This window comes from Melospiza melodia, chromosome 5 (genome assembly GCF_035770615.1).
Source record: "Melospiza melodia melodia isolate bMelMel2 chromosome 5, bMelMel2.pri, whole genome shotgun sequence".
Lineage (NCBI taxonomy): Eukaryota > Metazoa > Chordata > Aves > Passeriformes > Passerellidae > Melospiza > Melospiza melodia.
Genome location: NC_086198.1, coordinates 70,797,001 through 70,815,621, shown reverse-complemented (window position 1 = coordinate 70,815,621; position 18,621 = coordinate 70,797,001). Strand labels below are relative to the sequence as shown.

The following is an 18,621-nucleotide window of genomic DNA, read 5'->3' as shown; positions in this document are numbered from 1 at the left end:
CCAACTCTGACAACTGAGCACAAAGTGCCAAGTGCCAATGAGAACTCCATTCATTTTGACTTCATTAAAATCCAAAGAAATTTTAATGCCAAGGCCTCAGGAAAATATTTGCAAGAAATGTGCAAGAAAAACAACATAAATCTGATTAATGCCTGTAAGAAACAGGTAATTTCCCATGTCATTTTAACAAGCAACATGTAATAAATGAAAAGCATACCTGTGAAAGTGTAATCTAAATGGGTAGTTTGTTTGACAGTAAGCACCCTGGACTCGTTGAACTCTCTGTTTCTGAGTAGGACAGAAGCAACAGACTGGACATTACTGCCAGAGCCCATCACTATCAGTAGATGCAAAAGTAGTCGTTTACAATGCTCATAGACTTCAGAGTGACCGTGGTCAAAACCTAACACAAAAGGAAAACAGAGAGGCTTTATGATACTCAAAGGGCACATTGAATTACATTCTTTAAAAAACAGCAGTATTCAAATTGGTCTGCTATACTTTACCAAGTAATAGATATAGAATTCTCTAAACAATATTTTTTCAGTGTTTCAATAGAGAAAAAACCAGCATATAGTTTAACAAACTGTATGTTGATCAGATTAAAATATATCTGATAATCCCATGGAAGGTTAAAGTACAAAGTCATTTTAAGTAAGAAGAATTTTAAGTAAGAACTTCATTTGTGCTCCGTATGAAAATTACCACACTTAAAAACAGAAAGCAAAATATTGAATTTTACTGTGTCTTCTACAAGAGGTAAAAGCTTCTAAACAAAGTGCCCTAAAACAACACTAAAAAATCTACATTGTAGTAATTAAGTTGAAAGACATTTAATTGAATTTTTAAAAATACTGTAAATATTACCAAATTAATGGGATTTCAGTACAATGGTAAAAAATTCCTCAAGTTACTGTAAGTATTTCTGTAAGAAGTTAGTTACCTATAAAAATCGCATGAAGCAAAAGATGCAAGTATCCTCCCCACTCCACCTTTACACTGTGGTCAACTATCAAATCAGTCAAAAGAATCACTGCTATATTGCATCTAAAACAAAAAAAATAGAATGTTAGAAGAATGTAACAGGAACTTTACAAAGAGCTGCAAAGAGCTTAATATGCTTCTAACTTGTATTCTTCAGTCTATAAACATTCACAAAGCTGTGTTATAAGGCAAAAGATGAAGGTTCATAATAAAAATGGAAACACTTTAATCCTCCAGATTAAAAGTTTGAGTAATCTTAAATTGCTAGACCTGTGAGAAAACCCACAGAAAACAAATGTATTGTTAACTGCCCTTTAATCTGCTGTCTTCAAATGACTGTATTTGTGCAACACAAATGAAAACACAAAAAACTGCCACTGGCATTGCCAAAACAGCTACCTGTGAAGTGACATGCCCGGAGGAGAAGTTTCAGGCAAGTAATCCACCAGTGGTGACCAGCAACCTCCAGAAGGTGGGAAAGGGAGAGGCTCTCCTTGATTGTGCTCCATCACCTTCAACCGCCAGTTGGAATAGAGAGGCATTGAATCACCTAACACAACAGAAAATTAAACCAGAAATATATTTACAATGCATATTTCTGTATGTTACAGCCTTCTGAAGAAATATTTTTAAATTCTTGAAAGGTTGAGATCTAGGAGAGGGGAAGGGAAGCCAGCTGTAAACAGTAGTAGTTGGACACAGTGTTTTGAAAGAAGTATTGTTTCTTTTAGTATAAGGACGATTCTACAGAAGTTGCACACATAACAGAGTAAGATGTTTTTGAATAGGTTCATAAAACTTATGATAAAAGGCAAAGTGATCTGATGACATTTCCTTGAATTTCAAACCTCATGCCAGATAGGGAGTTAATTAAGGCTGGGCCCTAAGATTTAACTGAACTCATCTTGAAGAGTGTTTCATTATAGGCTAAGGAAGTATTCATCAAGAGCACATCTTTATAGGTCTCACAGCAAAACCCCACCAGTGCTATCTACCAGATAATGCCGGCCTGATCCATGGGTAACTTGGAAGTTGACACTTTTAAAACAGCATAGCCCAATCCTATTGATTGATAAAAGTTACTGCTCAGAAAATTTGTAAATTTGTCAAGAAAGCACAGAAAGACATTTAGTTTTTTTGTTTACCAAGCTTCAAAAGTGCAAGAAAAACTTCACCTGTTTGGTATGAGAGTATACTGAGTTAACACACTCAGAATGCTTTACTGGTTTAAAAGTTGTTTTGGACTTCAGAACTGTCAGTCAAGACTAGAAACAAGAAAATTGCCTCAACAGTTCTATGTTTCAGTGATTCTACCAGCTCTGTTTGGAAATATAGCTGCAGAAGTTTCAGATGTTCACACATGTATCAGCTCATTATCACCTTCTTCACTGGAAGTGACAAACTCCTTACTGATGGAATATGGGAAATATCATCAAGATGCTCAGTGCTGCTATCACAAACAGCAAACAAATCCAAAACTGACTGCAGCTGTGATTCTGGATAATGCCTATCCATGGAGTAATAAACATTCTGGCTGACCAGAAGCCACTAACCTGTTACTGACCCAAAGTTTAGGAGATTTTGCATTAGTATGTCCAGCCCTTACAACAATCTCTGTAGAGGACATTAGGTTTCACCTCCTTAACAGTGGCAGTAAGAACTACATATTCACTCTAATCTTCACATTGTGCAAAGAATCAGTCACTGAAGAGTGCATCAGAAGATCCTAATGAACTCTTGTTGCTTCAATACAGCACGGACAGGACAGGTTCCATACTGACATCTAAAGCTCAAAATGCAGAAGTTCACCTCCTGTTGTTCAGTCATACAACAAAATTAAGGAAAAGGCAGTGTTGCACTGTGTTTTCACCCCAAGTACTTAACTGGTAGTAAAATCAATGGTCAATAAAAAATTGAGTGAAACCTAAGTCTGTGGGACCACTTCCACGACTGAAATATATCTGATTATCCCATGCAGGGTGAAGTACAAAGTCATTTAAATTTCTAACAACCTGTTAGCTGAAACAAGAGTTTCAGTGAAACAGCTCTTCTGACCAAGCACACAGAACCCCCTAATGTAACACATCATTTACTGTCTGACCACTGTCCTCATTTTTGCCTGATTACACCACCTGTTTTGCTTTCCATAGCATTGCCATGGCGATTTGTATCTTACGCATTGGTGCAAAAGTAGCCACAGTTAATAAGCCTCTGTTAAGGAAATCCTTGCAAATGCATAATGGAGTTTCAGAAGAAATTTTTACCTCTTTCCATACCTCTGCATCTCAGTGGAAAAAAAACAACAACATAGATCACAAAAAATAACCCAAGACATGTTTTCAGAACAATCTTGGAAATTAGATGTACATAAAGAGAACTTTTTTCCCTGCTATATTTTCCTTTGCTATGGATTTAAAAATGTTTAGTATACTTTTTTTTAATAAGTGAAGGAATGCTATCCTTTAAAAGAACAATTACTTGCAATTTTTTTTCTTTTTTTAAAAAATTTCTTTTCCATCACCTTTTTTTAAATCTCATCTTCATACTGCTCATCTCTGTTTCTTGTGCCTAACTGTCGAAGGAAATAGAGTAAAACCATTTCATTCAGGAAGATGTTCACAACTCATTCAAGAGAATAACAGAAAGAACAAAGCATTCTTCCTTGAATATTTTATTGCAGTCAAACGTATGCTAGACTTCAATAGCAGTAAAAAGATGGAGGAAGATAAAAAAACCCTTGATATTTAATAAGTTTATGCAAAAAACATTGATAATGCTCATTTCTTTATGTTCCACAACCTTCAGAAGAAACACTGACTTGTGAAAATTCTGTGTGCTATTCATAGAAATATTTTAAAATAAAGATTATTACTTTTTTCCTCTTCATATGATCCTCCAGAGCTGCTGCTGTAGCGAGATTCCAGTCTGTGGTGCTGGCGGTTCAGGTTGCTGTTCAACCCGCTGTAGATGTCTAGGTGTGCGTAGCTGTGGGTGCAAATAAAGCAGAATTAGTGACTGACATTCTGTGACAAACACTAATCAGGGTCTTTCAGGAAAACTGTATTTCAGCAAAACTCCTTTACAAAAAAAAATTCATCTTACAATCAACATGATGCCAAAGCACCTCAGCCATGTAAGACATACCTTCTCAAGTAACACCAGATAAGGAGATTCAAAGAGATTATCCACTATAAATTGTATTTCTGTTCCATCATTTTCACTAACATTTAAGCCCATTTAAATAATTGTTACCATTTTACATAAGTTCTTCTCACTCTAGAACAAAATAAGGAAATCCATGTGATATGGCAGAGACATATGCATGTATACACACACGGTGTCCAAGCTCCTACCTTGCTAATCTGATTAAACTATAAAAAAATCAGATAAATTAGAGTGGTAAAAGCACCATTTCCAAACTGTTTCTATACTTCTCTCCTCCTGGCAAGTCCAAGATGTACAGGGTACACCTTATCAAGAAGCATACACCTTGGGCAGGTTTAAGACAGTATATGCCAAAACTCACAGAGACTTTCAAAACTGCCTTCATTACTTCACAAGTTTCTTCAGCTTGAGCCTCCATTGCAGCCAAGTCCTTGTCTGTGCCTTGCTAGGCTGACTTGTGAATGACACCTTGCATTCCAGGTTTCTGTGATTTACTATCATACAGCTCACCCCAATTTAATTTAAGTATTGGGGTTGCCTCTCCCAATATATTTACTATTCTAATTATATTGACATAATTATCCTAGAGAAGGAAAGAAAGTGTCCAACTGGGAAGTTATATCAGAACTGTAATTATTAAAGCTCTCAAACAAGTTGTCAGAAACTCATTTGCAAATTTATGACATCGTTGCTACTCGACGGTAATGGCAGACGTGCACACCTTGCTCATGCTAATAATTACAGAGCCTCCACTCCCTCTTCACTTGAAGGTTAGCTATCCATATTAACACAAAATGACAGCATGCCCACACTCAGTTACTGCTGAGCTCCAACTACACAGCCTAAGTCTACATCAACTGTTTGCTTTCCACCAGCCTCACAGTGTCTGCCAAGTTTCTCCAAAAGATTATGTTTAAATAGCTCAAAAATTAGGGAGGGAGAAATCTGTTTTAAAGTTAGCTGTAAAGTATCTTGACACAGATACCAGGCATCCAAATACCCTACTTACGGAAAATAAACTAGCAACACATAGGCAGTGTTCATTTCCAGTGAGGTAATAATCTGCAAGTCATAAAATCACATAATTACTTGGATTGGAAGGGACCTTAAAGATCATTTGGTTCCAAACCCCCTGCCAAGGCAGGAACACCTTCCACCAGACCAGGTTGCTCAGAGCTCTATCCAGCTTGGCCTTGAACATTTCCAGAGATGGGGCATCCACTTTTCTGGGCAATATGTTCCAGTGTCTCACCAACCCCACCTCACAGTCCAATTGCCCTCATGTGAACATACACATTCCAGTGTAACAGTAGTTATTTCAGGCACCACCAACAATGTAACTGTAAGCATTACAATGCCTGACCTGGACTGGAGTTCAAATTGCAATTGAGGCTGCTAGTTAATCCCAAATAGTATTCCAGTTCTGTTGACATGCATGCCACTACATGGAAGGTAATCCCTGCAATGAAGACATACCTGGAGCTGCTGAGATGGGAGTATTTAAAAGTACCTAGAAGGAATTCCTGTAATTCAACTAGTAACAGCTCTTGGAGGAGATACTTACTTCTCTTCAATACTGTCTTTCATGTGTTTACTGTCAGGATTGCCATCTGTGGGAGCCACCATTGTATTGCTACTAGAAGTGGTACCTGTGAATTATGGACAAGGAAAAAGGTTGGTCAAAAAAATGGAAAAGTAGTCTTAAGCACTACAAGATCACCCTTATTTACTGGTCCTTGCCCAGTAAATCATATAATCAGGTTCATTCTACAGCAACTGGCACAAATACAAACTGAGTCATACTTTCACATGAAATAAAGGATTGTGAGCTGCTACCATAATTTCACTAACCAGAAAAAAAACTATCTATTCCAGGAATCTCTAACTCTTCAATGTAAATTAAGTAGAAAGTTTTTAAAGCAATATCTAGAGACCTATTTCCTTTTTTCCTGTATTATACACCTCACGGTAATCTGCAAAATGTAGCTGGACTTTGTTAGCCAGTTAATTCAAACCACAAACTCATTAAGGATTAAAACCTAATAGCCTGTGGTGAAGCTTTTAACAATTCTCTTTAAGGAGAAATTTGCAAGCATCACATTGAACTGACAGCCCCAACTGGAAGCAATTTTGTACCCTTCCATCCTTTGCAATTCTAAATTACATTAACTGCAAGAGCCCCAGATTTTTTACACATTTTTTAAACACTTCCAAGAACAAGTGCCAACGCATCCACCTTGTGATCCACATAACACCATGTGATAAGTCCAGGCTGCTTCATAGTATGGACAAATTTTCAGCACAAAAGTTAAGGCCTTGCTTAGATTCTCTCCCCACATCTGTGTCTTTTGCAGCTCAATTTGACAGACGGAAACTGCACCAAACCAAGACTGCTTTTCCCCACATTTCTCAGCATGTTCTTGGATTGAAGTATGAGGTAGACACTTTTGATATGTTCAGCACTTTGAGGGGTTTTTGATGATTGGTCTATTGTTAATAATTTCCAGATAAATTTTCCTAAGTAAGTGCACTTAAATCTTGAAACAAGTCCTGTGGATGCAGTTTGTGTCTGTAACAGAACTTCAAATGCAATGACTTAGATGGATTTAAAATTATATACATTTTCCCTATGGTTTTACTGACTAAACATCAAAGTCATATAGTGAGGGTAAACAGTGCAAGGTCTCTGAACACAGATGAAGTCTGATGCACACATTAAGACAAACCCATCCCTTGTGAACCTATCAGATGTTCCTCAGTAAGAACTCTGGGTACACCAAAATCTGCAGATACTGTAAAACAAACTTTTAACCTGTTTTTTAGAAACAGAACCTCACACTCCTACAGAATACTGACAAAATCCAGTCCAGTGGCATAACTGATTGACAGCAGCATGTTTATAATTATCAATAATAACAGATGAAATGAGTGAAGTCAGTAAATGCTTACCTGAAGTGACAGAGGGGATTTTGTAACTGGATGTAATGCGGTAATATGGTGGATTATCCATATGGGTGACTCCTGAACTGACAGGATCCGTGAGCTGAAGTTCACTCACCAGCTCTTCTAGTAGTTGCATTGTTTTGTCTCTACCCAAATAAACAATGACTTTCTTTACCTGCAATAAAAAAATATATATTTATATGAAAATATTTGAATACCACAACTTGTTAGAATCAGTATCTACCTGCACTACAAGCAACGATACATGAAACTTACTCCAGTTCTAAAAGCACCCTAAGTTGCTTTCCTAGCTGTCAACAGCAGGAAGCATGGGGAATATATCACAACAGTAAGAAAGTAAATCTTCAGAGTTCCAGTCTTCTGACAATAAAGTTTGAAAGTATGCTTCTGAAAATCATTTAAGCAAAAGATTTTCTTACAAAGGTTTTAGCAGCACCTGAGACCAACACTGGAATGAATGTATTCTGATACAATTTCTTTTTGATATTTCACAGTTCTGTTCCATACTATTTCTTTTCCTGCATATTATCATATTTTTCTTCATGCTATCCTGCAGTGCTCTCACATCCATTTTCACATAAAATAAAATTGGTTTTGAGGGTGCTTGGGATGGTTTGTGGGATTTTTTTGTATAAAACTGGTCCTGAAAGAATAATGCTCTGCAGGGTGTAACTGGTGCTTTATTTTCCTGTATTATCTGTCTGCTTTTCAGGAATATACTAAATTATGGCATGAGAAAAAAATTTTTTAGTGTGTACTCTTAATAAAATTAATCCAAGTTTACCTATCAAACTCTGAAGATTACGTTTTATGACAAAAGAAAATAACATGATAAGACACATGTAGAATCTTAGTAACTTTTTAACATTTTTTATTATTTAATCACTTAATAATATCCATGGTCTTCATATAGTCTCCTACAATCATTCAATGAATGACAAATTAATTAATTTAATTGATTCTGTAATTTTGACATAGATGTCCAAAGTAATGCAAACAAAAGAACTGAATTTGATTTGTTCATAGTATTAGTGGTCATAAAATACAGGGTAGAGATTTTGATACTATAAATCCAACCTCACATTTTTATTTGGTGATCTTAGCTGCCAGACATACTAATTTTTAAAATATCAATAAGCACCAATGAGAGATCTGTCACATACTCACATAAGGCAAAAGGCTGGGTTCACTGTTCACTCCACAAATACTGATCAAGAAGTGCAAAATTATTTTCAGATTCTTTGGCCAGCTGTCTGCCAAAGTAGTCCAGACGTTTTCTATCTCCGACCAAGCCACTTCATCACCATACTAGAAAACAAAATAAATGTATGTCCGGAAAACTTCCTCAGAAAACACTGTACTCAGAAACTATCTGTACTGATCAAGTGAAACAGCTCAAGAAGAAAGAGACACAAATCTTGTAGGAAACTGTTGCCTTTTTAATGTTCTGGAATGATGCTTTCATGTGTATTTTTAAAAACGTTCTCTGGAAATACCTTTTCTTCTATAGATTGAACTATATAAAAAGATATCTTAAGATATGTGTACATATTTTATATCCCATTGATATATAATACATTAGACTGAGGAAGCTGGGCCTTTCTAGTCTAGAGAAGACTGAGAGGGGAGGGTCTCATTAATATACATATAAGTATCTCAAAGGCCAAGAGGATGGTGCCAGACTCATTTTGGTGGTGCCCAGCGACAGGATGAGGAGCAATGGGCATACACTAACACACAAGTTCCATCTCAACATGAAGAAGAATTTCTTTCCATAGAGGGTGGAGAGCACTGCAACAGGCTGCTGAGGGAGGTCATGAAGCCTCCTTCTCTGGAGACCAAAAACCCACCTAGACAAGTTCCTGTGTAACATGCTCAGGGTGACCCTCCTTTGGCAGGAGGGTTGGTCCTGATGATCTCCTGAGGTCCCTTTAAACTCTAACAATTCTGTGAAACTTAACAGAGACCCAGTCTCCCAGTTGCTGACAATACTGAATAACACTCCATGGACCACACACTGACAAGAGCTTTTAATTGATAGTTCAAAACACAATCTCTCATCACTAAGAGTCTTATCGACAGGAGCACTGCATGTGAGCAATACTTCTCTGTTGAAAGTAGCTATGATAGGAAGAAGGAGAGTCAATCAGGTAGCAAGACAGGTTCCAAAACTCCACTTTGAGATCATGGGTACACAGGCAGTTAGGTATTCTCTATCAAGCTAGACATCTATATTGCAAAACATTAGTTATATACTGTCACTATACATAACAATTACTATGATATTTATGTTATATATTACATATTTCTTGGAATACCTCAAAACTTTTGAGTATAGTTTGGGCATACAAAGCACCTCCACAAATATGAACAGTACATCTTGAAAGCTCGGTGACATAGTATCTCTGAACAGTATTTTCCTGCATCCTAAACAGAACAATCCACTGAAAGAAGATAAGCACGGAAGTAATTAATTTTACCTTTGCAGTCATGTACATCAGATTGTTCAGAACCATAGCTGTAGCCTGTGGTGACCCCCAGCCTTCTCCTCGTAGCCACCGTCTGCTGTTCACCATCATTTCCCTGTCCTTCAGAGAATCTTCCTCATCTTCATCTTGCCGACGAATGGTTGGCAAAGGTTTCAAGTCCACCAACTCAATATTGTTCATCCATGGCAGCAGATAATGCAGCATGACCTGTCTCCCAGCTGGGTGAGCTGTTTGGATTCTCTGACTCACTTCTGCCATTGAAAAATTACGTACATACACGAATTCCAAATCAATAATGAGAACTGGCTTGGTGATAACAACAATCATGAACCCAGCACACCATACTGATGTAATGTCATGCTGATACAGATGCATTTTTTTTTTGTTTAGCTGACTAGTGCCATTTCATAATGAAAAAGTCCATGGTCTTCAGCAGAGCTAACTGAAGACACTGCTGACAAACAGTATGATCAAGAAATCACATTAGTATGCATATATATATATACCTATACACACACATATATATATGTGTGCGTGTGTGTGTGTACACATATATTCCTTGACTTGAAGGAGGGAACTGAAAAACCTATGGCATAAAAATGTACCAAGTTTGGCAAAAAACACTTACATTTTTTTCTTCCTTATATTAGTCATAGTAGGTTTTTTTTTAATTTATGTAATAGGTTATTATTCTGCAATTGTTTAAAAATGCTGCAGAATAATGTATATAAGCAATCTACAATAAATAACACACTAAAGAGAACAATGAAAGAATGTTTTTTTTTTAATTGCAAATTATTTCTATAATGTGATTTTCCATGGTTATTAGAAAGTCAGTAAAGTATTTTTGATTCATGTTCTTTCACCTTGAATATATTTCAAACACAACGGAACAAAAACTGTCACTTAGTAGGCTTTTTTGTCTCTATTCAGTATGATGACGTTGGTGTCCTGATTTTAGTGAATTACATATAAATCAGTTATTGAAAAATAAGAATGACACATTTCCTACAATGCTTTTGAGTTGATGAAGCTTTTTGTTTTGTTTTAAAATCGTACCTGAGAAGATAGCAAGTGTCAGCTCAGGGTAAGTCCTTGCTAATTCTTCTGACAGTTGATAATAGGACATAGAATACAAATGTGGTAAAGGAGAAGGCTGTCCCAAAACCCCATCCATCCGCTGAACTTCCAGTTTGTGAGCATAACGGAACATCTTTGGTTCCAAAATCTACAACAGTAATGTTCAGAATTTGAAGCCAAGTATAGAGTTACTGTAGAAATTTGTATACAAAAATCACTTTTTAAGTTAATGTATCTACATTACATTTTGTACATTACATTACATGTACATTTTTAAGTTAATTTATCTATTCTCATTTAATGTTTAATATGCAGATCTCCATACACCTACAGCATTTGCCATACATTGTGGTAAATGAATAGAAGACTAGCTAAGATACATTCTACGTGATGAGTTACCAGCAATAAAGTTCCAAAACCTGCTTTCACAAAATACCATCTTAAATACAAATTTATCTATAAAGAAATGTGAAATACTATTTAACATTTGCATTTCCAAACAACACCAATTTTTGCTCATCTATGAGACATGGACAGGAACCACACAATCTCTGATGTGGTAGAGATGCAGCAGGAGGCTAAAGCACTCTGATACTTTAAAAATCAATTTGGGTTGATTTTAACAAGTAGTGTCCATGTGAGAAGACAGATGGGGATGATATATCAATAAGGGTGTGACTTCAGCGAGGACTTCACTGTTGAATTCAGCTGACCAAAAAACCTTAAAAAAATCTCCAAGACTTAAGGTCTGAGCTACTATCAGCACAGATTTTTAAACACTAATGTGACCTTAAGTTTACCCCTCAATGACCACAGAAAGGAATATACAAAAGTAAATTAAATTGGTAACAAGATCTTCACTGTCATCTCTCCACATGGACAGATGAAAAAATGTTTGGTAATAGTGCAAAAATCAGAAAACAGACTGCTGCCCCAGCAGACAGAGAAGGCTTGGGAAGCAATCTGCTTCTCTCTGAGGTGCTTTTGGACAAAGGAAGCTATGTATCACTCTGTTTCAGGGCCAAATCAAGAGAGTCCTGATTTAGGTTGTTTCTTTAAAAAGCAGGTACTATGAAAATACAGGTATTGAGTGCATGGAAACAGACAGACTTTCAGGAAAGTCTATTTGTGCCAGGAAAGGATCTGGTTTAACTATGTACTAAAATAGAGAAGGAAAAAACAACATTGTTTTTCAATTTCCTTACTGAAGAAAACCAAACAAAAACCAGACTTTTTTTAATATATAGGGCAATTATTATTTTAAAAGAAAAAAAAAAAATCAGAATTAGCTTACAAACCTGCAATAGTTGCATAGCAACTTCATAGATAGCCCTAGTAGAATCAGCTGCTTTAAATAGTATCAGATTCAGGAGGGTCACTGTATCACACTGGTAATCCCTAGGAAAAAAAGACAAGTATGAAAAAAAATAAAATTAGATTTGGTTTTCTAAGATTTGAATTTATTTAAGTTTAATTTACAAGGAACACGATAGGGGACAGCATAACATTTTGACAAGTTTCTTTAGGAACACAGACACACACACAGTGATGATATTTTCTCTCTATGGAAGCAAAATCCACAGTTCTACATAAAAGCACACTGAAAATGGAAGTTTTAAAGCTTTGAAAAATGCTACAGTACCTGTTTTGGAACACGTTGGCTATGGCTTTAAAGCAGCCAGCTGCCACCCGCTTGGAACCTGTGTAACACCGGTCAACGGCCCAGTACATGAGGTTACTCTGGTCAGGATTGAGTTCCAAGAGCAGCATGACTGCCTCACAGCCCAGCTGGTGAACCTAGAGAAGAGTAAATATATATGTTAAAATGTAGAAAAAAAGACCAACTTACAAAACAGGGAAACAACTATTTAAGAAAGCTGAAACCTTTGGGAACATAAAATCTTGTTCATCCAAAATCAATGACACCATAGACTAAACTGGCAGCAGATAATTCTATCACACTGTTTACTGTTCAACTTGCACACAGTCATAAATTATTGTGTAAATAACTAGAGCTCTACTGACTTTTTTTCCCCCTTCAGTTCCAAGGCTAGCTTGAGCTTTTTTCTATCTCACACTGAAACACTGCCCTGAAAGCACTAGATACAAAGAAGCATTGAAAGGCAAGCAAGAATTCCAGTGGGATACAAGGGATCCATCCGCATGGAGACTTGCATCTTTCCTGGACTCAAAGTAGCCCACAGGAGCTGTATTTCCATGTAGTCCTACCGTTATAGGGCAATAGAGGTCCTGCCTTTAAAGCTTACCTTGCTGTTTAGATTAAAATCTTGGTCTTAGTAACTCCAAAGGACCCCAAGGAACTCTGCAGTCTCACAAGAGTTCATGTTCAAAATCTCATCTCCTTTAAATTTGTGGAGCACCTGACTTATTACTACAGCTTAACATGGTTGATCAGTTTATAAAAAATATACAGCGCTTCAACCCTTGTCCTTTCCTCTTCCCTTCTGCTTCTCTTGGTGTCTGATTGGGGACCACCTTCCTCAACAGGGTGAATACATATGAAAGGCAGTGCAAAACCCTGTGCTACTAAAACAGCTTTGAGCTTAAGTAGAGCACTTAGGCAAATCTGTCTGCAAACTCACTAAAACATGTGTTTGAAGCACTGATAGTTGCAAAGCGATGTTGACATTGCTTGTATTACCTTTTTATCTTGTGAATCCAAAATATTATCCAGCCATTTGTATAAATAGCCATCAGATGAAAGCCCAACGTTGTCTGCAACAGGGCCACAACACAGTACAGCAGACATAGCCTTTGGAAAGCAATGAAAACCACAGTTTAATAACTCAGATACAGGAATTGCTCTCACTCAGTCCACTAAAATATCAGATAACTAAATACTAACCTGTTAAGAGAGAAAGACCAAGGGTAATAAAAAATGTTTAACATTTTATTCAAGATATCATTAAATTATATTTTTTCTCAACTTTGAAATACAAGAAAGGGTGAATACTAAAATGCTGACATATTGAAGAGTTAATACACCATTAACCAGTTCCATTGCTAATGTACATTTAGATGAAAGCCTTTAACTTAAGCAAATGAGAACTAAAGTGAGGAATTGAACATTCAGTAGTGATTATAAGAAATTTCAATAGCAAGTGCAATAGTCACATTATGGGAAAAGCTGGACTGACATAAATACACATGTAAGCAGAAGGAATAAAGAGGTGCTAAAACATGGATTTGAAAACCACATCTAAAAGCCCAAACGTTGAATTTGCATCATGTTGACATAACAATCTATTTCCAAAATTCACAAGTGTTAAAATACCTTTAATGCACAGTATTGGTGTCTGTTTATTCTCATGTTTCTATCACTGTATCTGTCCAGGGGAGTAAACATGATACTAAAAGGGCCTGCCCAGTGACTGAACAGCATAAATAGACTGTGGCGTAGACTCTGCTGTGGAAAGACACTTCTTCTCTGGTGAACTGTAAGAAATACACACAGTTATACACACTTCTCCTGTAATTCTTTAAGATAAAGCATGTAATGCAAACAGACCCAAACTATGAATATAAAAGCAAAACTCCCTGTAAAGATCCACTATTATTTTAACACCATAATGCCTGGATGTAGATTGACTACTGTCCTGTTTAATGCCAGTAGTGTACAAGAATAAGTTATTTATTAGTACACAGAACTCAAATACATAGACAATCAACAGGACTTTGCCAAACAGTACCAAAATCTCTTAAAACTAATACTACTAAAGCTATACTCAAAAATGATGTCACTAATTATTTTAATAAAAGTATTCTGAAAGTTCAGATAAGAAGTGTCTTTTGGTTTAGTTTCTGTTTGGTTGGTTTGTTTTTTTTAAATATACTGCATATTAAATAATCAGTAATCAGAAGTTACATTTTGACATACCTGGAACATTTTGGATGATATTTGCCACTAAGGCACTAAAATGGCATCGGATATCTTTCAATGTATCAGAATCCTTTTCATTTTCTGCTTCTAGGAGTTGTCTTGTTAGATCAACATACTCAAGTAAAGTGTTGTTGAGGGAATGTGTTTCATTATCAAGGCCACCACTTGCACTGAACAAATAAAGTAAATTTAGAAAATCAAAGAGCACGGTAATTACATACAACATTTGAAAAACACCATTATGTTTTTTTATCTTTAAAAAACCCTACATCACTGCAAATACTTAATTCAAAGTAATTTCTTCATCCAGCTTCTACTTCAGCAATACAGTAAAAAATTCCAGTGAAAGCAAACTAAGAATCAAACCTAATTATTTGAAGTCACTTATCCTTCCACAGAACTAGCTCTTTTACTGGGGACAAGTGTTAAAAATATTAACTAAAATCTTCAAATACGAAGTCCCTTCCCCCTCCCCTAGTGAGAACCTTAAAAGATAAGGGAAAGAATAGTTGGATTCCATAATATCAGCATGCTAATAGGCATTTCAGTAATGCTCCTGAGTCAATGTTCTGAAATACACTTGAGAATTACACTTGAAGAAATACACTTGAGAATTTCACGCATATATTGTTAGGGCTGACAAATACACATCTAAGTATCATTGTCAAATTGTGGGGGGAAGGAGCCAACCATCTCCTAGACTACTTGTTCTTACACAATTCCACATGCATAGGAAAAAATTTCCTAGGGACTTTTGTAAAACATATGCCAAAACTTCTCCTTTGGAAGTGTCCCTACACAAGCAGGGTAAATTGAGGAAAGAAAAACCAAGTGAGTTAACACTCTCCATCCTTCAGAAGTCCAACATTAATGAGCAGCAGCCTTCTCTGCATAGGATGTGCTGACTAGCACCAGCACTCTAAGTAAGGCAGAAGTTCCTGAATTATCACAGAACAGTTACAATTTGCACAAGTGGTGCGATGTTTGAGCACACACAAACAAAAGGGATCATGATGTACTGCCTGTTCAAAGTACGTGGAACAGTAACATCTTAAATAAAACATAGAATACAGTGACAAAGAACATGGGAGTGAGAGGGATTAGAAAACAGCAAAATTCTGAGTTTTATAACCCCATGTCTATTTATTTAGTGATATACTGAAACTCATGGATGAATTTTGCATACTTATTTTACTGAGTCAGTCAGTGACAATTCAGGAACACCAAGAACTTCTCATGCACGCTGCCCCTACCTGTGACTAATGACACCAGCATCTGCCAACAGTTCAAATATTCGCACCAGTTGTACTCGTAAAATATCTCGACGCCTGCGCCGTTTCATGTTCTGTCCGTCAGAGGAAACACAAAATTACATGAAGCAGAGGAAAAACTAAGTAGAAAACCAGAGTAGAATATAAAAGCACTACTATATCTGTACTACAACTGGCGTCTGTTATCAGAGGTGCCAATCTTTGAAGATAAGTTACCAAAATTGCTAACAAGTTTAATAAACCAGACAGTGAACAAACATTTTCCCTGTTGCAGCTCCGACATATACCAGGTTTGCTATTACATGTATTATCCAGCCTCTTGTCACTAAGTGCAATATATAAAACAATTGAGTGCAACAGGCAGTCTCCCCACATATTTTGAGGGAGGTGACTTTGCCTCTCTGCTCCACTCTCGTGAGACCCCTCCTGAAGTACTGCCTCGTGGGGTCCACAGGCACATGGGCATATTGGAATGAGTCCAGAGGAGGGCTGCAAAAATGATCAAAGGGCTGGAGCACCTCTCTTGTGAACAGAAGCTGTGAGAGCTAGGGCTCTTCAGCCTGGAGAAGGGTCCAAGGAGACCTCATTGTGACCTTTCAGTGCTTAAAAAGGGCTTGTAAGAATGATGGGGACAAACATTTTAGCAGGGCCTGTTGTGATACAACAAGGGGCAAAGGTTTTAAACTAAAAGTGAGTAGATTTAGACTAGATATAAAAGAGACACTTTTTATTATGAGGGTGTGAAACTCTGGAACAGGTTGCCCAGAGAGATGAAAGATGCCCCATCAGTAGAAACATTCAAGGTCAGGCTGATGGTGCTCTGAGAAACATGATGTAGCTGAAGATGGTCCTGCTCATTTCAAGGTGGGTGAACTAGGTGACCTTTAAAGGTCCTTTACAACCCAAAATATTCTGTGATTTGTATGCAAGCCTGACACAACACACAACAGTACAGGAACATTTTGAAACAGAAGTGCTGTTCCTTTTCATAATTTTCATTAGAGCAGTCAGCTGAGTTTACAATCTTTTCCCCTAAAAACCACCACCACACCCCAACAAAGTTAGTAGAGATTTAAACTCAATTCTATGTCATAGCTACCACTAATTGTGGGAATATCGCTGATGATACAAATAAGTAACAATTGTGTAAAACTATGATTAGGTTAAAGAAATTAACCGAATGTGGAAGAGGTTACTGTATTTTTTTCATCATTTGAAATAAAATATGGATAGAGGAATAACAGAAATATCAAACATGAAGATCTTCTAATGCAAACACTTCACAATCATTTAAAAAAGCAATATTTCACCTTTTTATCTGTTAAACTGACTGTTTTTAAATGCAAAAATTCAAGAAAATAACTAACACTTTCTCTTTGTGAAAAGACAGTTAAAACTGTACTGAGTATAATGGAAATTATTTCATTACCTCTGGCCTTCTTTCAAGTGCTTCCTTAATTATAGGATGTAATTCTTCTATTAGTTCCCTGAATTAAAATAATTAAAAGGATAAAAACAAACATTAAATTAACATCTCAACTGAAAGATGTTTCTCAAGAACTAGTATTACAACAGAAGTTAAAACACCCTCAGGTTTTCCTTCTTTATCTGTAGCTTTTAAAAGCAAAGTTTCCTAGAAAGATATTTTCCTAAATTAAAGGAGATTATAAATTAATGTCCCAACAATTATCCCTAAATTTGCATTCTCCAAGTATTATGGCTTATTTCTATCACATATAATTTTCATTTATTTTCATATTAAGAGTTTAACAAAGCCATATGGTGCAGATGGATATCATTATGGGGAAAAAAAGATGCTGGCAGCTTATCATACAATGCCCCTTCAGCTGTTATGATGCATTTAGTTGTTAATATTGTTTCTTTAAGTCCAGTAACAATACACTGACAGTAGTTAGACCAGTCTCTGAAAACTGAAACAGGTTTTGACAGTGTGCTTACATTCCCCATTTGTTCTGAAGCTCCACAGTTTTTATCACTACTCGATTCCTGCTGCCAAACTAAGATTCTCATATGACTTCAAAAAGGAGGCAGGGAAAGGAGATCAGTAGTACAGAAGTAAGCAGACAACATACTACGGTAAAAATATTTGGTTTACTTTCGTATTTGTTATCATAGTAACTACTGTCTCCAGATTCGTTGGAGTGGACACATTCTTCTACTTCCTGTGGTGCCCCAACTGAGATATATCAAAAGCATAAACCACTTAAAGTTTTTGGTAAATGACTGACTCCTCTGATACTTCATGCAAAGTTCCTCCTTCAGAGAATGGGTCCAGGTGATCAGAATGCTGCACAAATGTTTGTGGTGTACTCATTTACAAGAAAGTTAGGCATATTGTTATGTATTTTCTTTCAAACACAGAAAATAACTTGGAAGAAACTTTTCTGTGCTAAAATATAGTAAAGGGTAGTCTTACAGTGAGGATCAAGAGATACCTAGAAGAATTTATATGATCAGTTACACAAAGCAAAAATATTATTCTAATAAATGTATGTGGATTGCATGTATATAGTCTATAATGGAAAAAGTTCCTGAGAAAACATAACAAGTGGGGAGGAACAGTGCCTAAAACCACAAAAGCTAAACACCAAATCAGTGCAGAGCAGCAATGGTGAGGGGTAGGCTACAGTTAGCATCTGGTGTGAGTACGTGCACTGGATAGAGAAAAAAGCTGGTCATGGAGAAAAAAAACACATTCTGAAATTATAAAACTGATGAGGAATCAGGTTTTTTTCTTTTTAACTTG

General features: G+C 36.5%; 1 protein-coding gene across 11 annotated transcripts in view; it reads right to left on the bottom strand.

Moving 5' to 3' along the window:
- FRYL (FRY like transcription coactivator) overlaps nucleotides 1-18,621 on the bottom strand; it is a 162,803-nt gene that overhangs the window by 42,116 nt on the left and 102,066 nt on the right. For all 11 annotated transcript variants that reach the window (XM_063157314.1, XM_063157313.1, XM_063157315.1 and 8 more), the window contains 16 exons: nucleotides 17,284-17,341; nucleotides 15,837-15,928; nucleotides 14,581-14,753; nucleotides 13,978-14,138; nucleotides 13,345-13,455; nucleotides 12,325-12,479; nucleotides 11,981-12,080; nucleotides 10,662-10,830; nucleotides 9,594-9,853; nucleotides 8,281-8,421; nucleotides 7,099-7,267; nucleotides 5,714-5,798; nucleotides 3,857-3,969; nucleotides 1,384-1,534; nucleotides 944-1,047; nucleotides 218-403 (listed from right to left, as the gene is read on the bottom strand). In XM_063157314.1, the coding sequence (XP_063013384.1) occupies nucleotides 218-403; nucleotides 944-1,047; nucleotides 1,384-1,534; nucleotides 3,857-3,969; nucleotides 5,714-5,798; nucleotides 7,099-7,267; nucleotides 8,281-8,421; nucleotides 9,594-9,853; nucleotides 10,662-10,830; nucleotides 11,981-12,080; nucleotides 12,325-12,479; nucleotides 13,345-13,455; nucleotides 13,978-14,138; nucleotides 14,581-14,753; nucleotides 15,837-15,928; nucleotides 17,284-17,341 (2,228 nt within the window). The remainder of the gene's footprint in view (nucleotides 1-217; nucleotides 404-943; nucleotides 1,048-1,383; nucleotides 1,535-3,856; nucleotides 3,970-5,713; nucleotides 5,799-7,098; nucleotides 7,268-8,280; nucleotides 8,422-9,593; nucleotides 9,854-10,661; nucleotides 10,831-11,980; nucleotides 12,081-12,324; nucleotides 12,480-13,344; nucleotides 13,456-13,977; nucleotides 14,139-14,580; nucleotides 14,754-15,836; nucleotides 15,929-17,283; nucleotides 17,342-18,621) is intronic.